General features: G+C 47.8%; 1 protein-coding gene across 1 annotated transcript in view; it reads left to right on the top strand.

Moving 5' to 3' along the window:
- nol8 (nucleolar protein 8) overlaps window positions 1–3,651 on the top strand; it is a gene marked incomplete at its 5' end in the record, with an annotated part of 11,139 nt that overhangs the window by 3,986 nt on the left and 3,502 nt on the right. Inside the window, 8 exon segments of the mRNA XM_014015303.1 lie at window positions 7–233; window positions 307–1,313; window positions 1,393–1,533; window positions 1,615–1,743; window positions 1,877–1,979; window positions 2,115–2,250; window positions 2,341–2,424; window positions 2,720–3,012. Coding sequence (XP_013870757.1) covers window positions 7–233; window positions 307–1,313; window positions 1,393–1,533; window positions 1,615–1,743; window positions 1,877–1,979; window positions 2,115–2,250; window positions 2,341–2,424; window positions 2,720–3,012 — 2,120 coding nt within the window.

A 3,651-nucleotide genomic window follows, 5' to 3' on the forward strand; every position in this document is an offset into this window, starting at 1 on the left:
GTTTAGATCTGAGCAGACCCAAATCCATCGACTCGCCAACAGATCAGAACCTCCAGCCAATCACAGGCCGGCTCGGCGGGAGGGAAGATGTTGGTCTGACAGCGACTCGGACGAGGAGCTCCGCAGGCTGGTGGCGGCTGAGCAGACGTCCCATGATGCACTGCAGCAGGAGGTGCAGGACGATAGCCTGGAGGTGGTGGGAGTCGACTTCCTGGTCAGATCAAAACAAAAAGGTAACCGGTCCGGTCCGGTTTTCAAATCGATCCTGTCTGTGACCAAACTCCAAGTTTATCTTTGTGATTTCAGACGAGGAAGACGAGGAAGACTACGACTCTGCCGACACAGATGAACTGTTCGCATCCAGAAGAAAACCTGCAGAGAAACTTCCTGCTGGAAGCATCGAACACGTTTCAACAGACTGTAGAGAGGAGGAGGAGGAGGAGGAGGAGGAGGGAGGACCTTCATCCTCTCAGCAGAGCGATGGTGATGAAGAAGTAGCATCCTCTTCCTCTGCAGACTCAGATTACGACGCCATGTTTTCTAACGCCACCCGTCTGGAGATCTCCCTGGAGGATTTACAGACGCTGGCTGAGACCGCAGCTCCCAGAATCCCCGGCTCCGCCTCCGAACCAGACGCCGACGCCTCCTCGGGCCCCGCGGAGCGAGCGGCGCCCAAGAAGGGAATCACACCCGAGGAGATCCTGGCCTCCCTCCTGAAGGAGCACAGCAAGGAGGACGAAGAGCAGCCGAGGAGGAAGAGGAGGGGCATCACGCTGCCTGCCTTCATGGGGACCAAGTCACTGATGGGAGACGGGGAGGAGGAGGAGGGAGGAGGAGGTGCTAAAAAACAGACACCGAATTCTGAATCTCAACAGGGGGAGGAGGAGGTGAAGAAGATGCTGTCTTCTAAAGCTGCAAAAACTCATCTTCATAAAGTTCTCCTCAGTCCACAGACTGGATCTTCCTCTGGCAGTGATGATGAGGAGGTGGAGGAAGAAGAGGAGGAGGAGGTGGAGGTGGAGGAAGAAGAGGAGGAGGAAAAATCCAGTCAGACTGTTCGTAACAACAGATCCTCAGCAGAGGATCAGCCTTCATCCAGCAGTTGCTCTGAGGAAGAGGAGCAGCAGGTCAGTCTGGCTCCTCACAGCGAGGAGGAGGAGGAGCATCAGGCTCCTCCCCGGGTGGCGTTGGGAGCAGAGGAGGAGGAAGAGCTGCAGAGGAAGGCCAACATGAGGAGGCTGGCTGCTCTCCAGCAGAGACAGAAGGAAGCTGAAGAACACAGGAAGTTGATCCGGGGCGCTCTGTCCAACCTGGTGGGTGAAGGGCTTTTATTTTGTAAACACTTCCTGTTTCAGTCCTGATCAGATGTGACGAAGCTTTGATCTTCTTCAGGACGCTCCAGCTCCGAGTGCAGGGAAACACATCGTCTTCGGCTCTGATGATGATGATGATGAGGAGGAGGTTTCAAAAAGGAGTCTGCTCCAGGACGGCCAATCAGAGAAGGATGTGGGCGGGGCTACAGCCAATCAGGAGGCGAGTGATGATCAGCTGTTGGTCATGTTTATGTTGTTTTGTTTCTCGTGGAGCAGCTGAAGGTAAACTCTGCGTTTTCAGGTTCGGCTGAAACCTTCGGCTCCTCGGCTGTTTGCCGACAGTGAGGATGAGGAGGAGGAGGGTGATGAAGAGGAGGACGGCAGCAGGTTCAACATCAGGCCTGAGTTTGAAGGTCGTGCAGGACAGAAGGTAAAAACAAAGAGTTTTATTATTTATTTACTTACTTACTTATTTGTTTATTTACTTATTTATTTATTTACTTATTGGACACAAGCTAAAAGCTAAAGGGTTAGCTAAAAGCTGCTGCTGTTTGTTTCTCCAGCTGATGGCGCTCCAGTCTCGCTTCGGAACAGACGAGCGGTTCCGGATGGATTCCCGTTTCCTGGAAGATGAAGAAGAGGAGGAGGAGGAGGGTGGAGCAGCAGGTTAGGATGGATGTTTCCAGACAATCAGCAGCCGAATGATGTTTTCAGCTAATTTGATCACATTTTAGCTGCTTTTAAAGGTTTTTAAACTGTGCAACCTCACCGTGCTGAAGCAGAATCGTGTTTGTTTCTCAGAGGTGAAGACGAGCCCGGTGGAGGAAGAGGAGGCTCTGGAGGAGGAGAAGAAGAAGAACCTCTCCATCCTGCACAGCATCCTCGGAAGCAGCCGACAAACCGGCAGCAAGACGGCGAGCAAAGCTAAAAAATTCAGGTCGGCCGAATCGCGGCTTCTCCTCGACCCAAACCTGAAAGTGTCAAAGAGCTAAAAGAGTAAATAAATAAAAACATTTGTTTGTTTCAGAGACGTGTCGTCGCTTCATTACGACCCGAGCCGAGAGGAACACGCTGCGTTCGAGGTCAAACCTGAAGAAAGCAAGAAGGACAGGTAGAAACCAATCTGACTGCAGGAGATAGCACCTGCAGCTTTCAGCTGGAATATAAGGAACTGAAACTCAGCTGCTGAAGGAAGCAGAACGCTAGCTAAAAGCTAAAAGTAGCAAAAGGCTAAAGACAAAATGAAAAAAACAGTACCGCTCTTATTTTGTTAGCCTCTGATGACAGCAGAGCTAACTTCCTGTGGCCACGACTGGAACATGTATGAAGTGAAGTGAGGTTTGATTGCATGTTCTTATGAAAACGTGAACAGACTCATCTTTGTTTGTTTGTTTGTTTGTTTACAGTAAGTCAGCCAGGAGGAAGAAGAGGGAGGAAGCTCAGAAGCTTCCTGACGTTTCTAAAGAGATTTATTACGACGTGTCCGGAGACCTGAAGGCCGTCTTCAGTCAGGCGAAGGACGACGTCACCGAAGAAGAAGAAGAAGAAAAGGCTGAGTGGAATCAGCTGGAGGAAGAGGAGGGAGGAGGGGAGGAAGAGCAGCTCCTCTCAGCTGATCGCAGCACAGAGAAACAAGAGTCGACCGGATTTAAGTTTTCCTTCTTCGGAGACGAGACGGAGACAGGAAGTGGAGAGACGAGTGAGTGAAACATGTAGAACCTTTCTTCAGCTGTTTTTAAATCAGAACCTTTCTTCAGCTGTTTTTAAATCAGAACCTTACTTCAGCTGTTTATAAATCAGAACCTTTCTTCAGCTGTTTTTAAATCAGAACCTTACTTCATCTGTTTATAAATCAGAACCTTTCTTCAGCTGTTTTTAAATCAGAACGTTTCTTCAGCTGTTTTTAAATCAGAACGTTTCTTCAGCTGTTTATAAATCAGAACATTTCTTCAGCTGTTTTTAAATAAGAACCTTTCTTCAGCTGTTTATAAATCAGAACATTTCTTCAGCTGTTTTTAAATCAGAACGTTTCTTCAGCTGTTTTTAAATCAGAACATTTCTTCAGCTGTTTTTAAATCAGAACCTTTCTTCGGCTGTTTTTAAATCAGAACATTTCTTCGGCTGTTTATAAATCAGAACCTTACTTCAGCTGTTTATAAATCAGAACCTTTCTTCAGCTGTTTTTAAATCAGAACATTTCTTCAGCTGTTTTTAAATCAGAACCTTTCTTCGGCTGTTTTTAAATCAGAACATTTCTTCGGCTGTTTTTAAATCAGAACGTTTCGTTTCTTCAGCTGTTTTTAAATCAGAACCTTTCTTCAGCTGTTTATAAATCAGA

Source organism: Austrofundulus limnaeus, unplaced genomic scaffold (genome assembly GCF_001266775.1).
Source record: "Austrofundulus limnaeus strain Quisiro unplaced genomic scaffold, Austrofundulus_limnaeus-1.0 Scaffold127, whole genome shotgun sequence".
NCBI classification, from domain to species: Eukaryota; Metazoa; Chordata; class Actinopteri; order Cyprinodontiformes; family Rivulidae; genus Austrofundulus; species Austrofundulus limnaeus.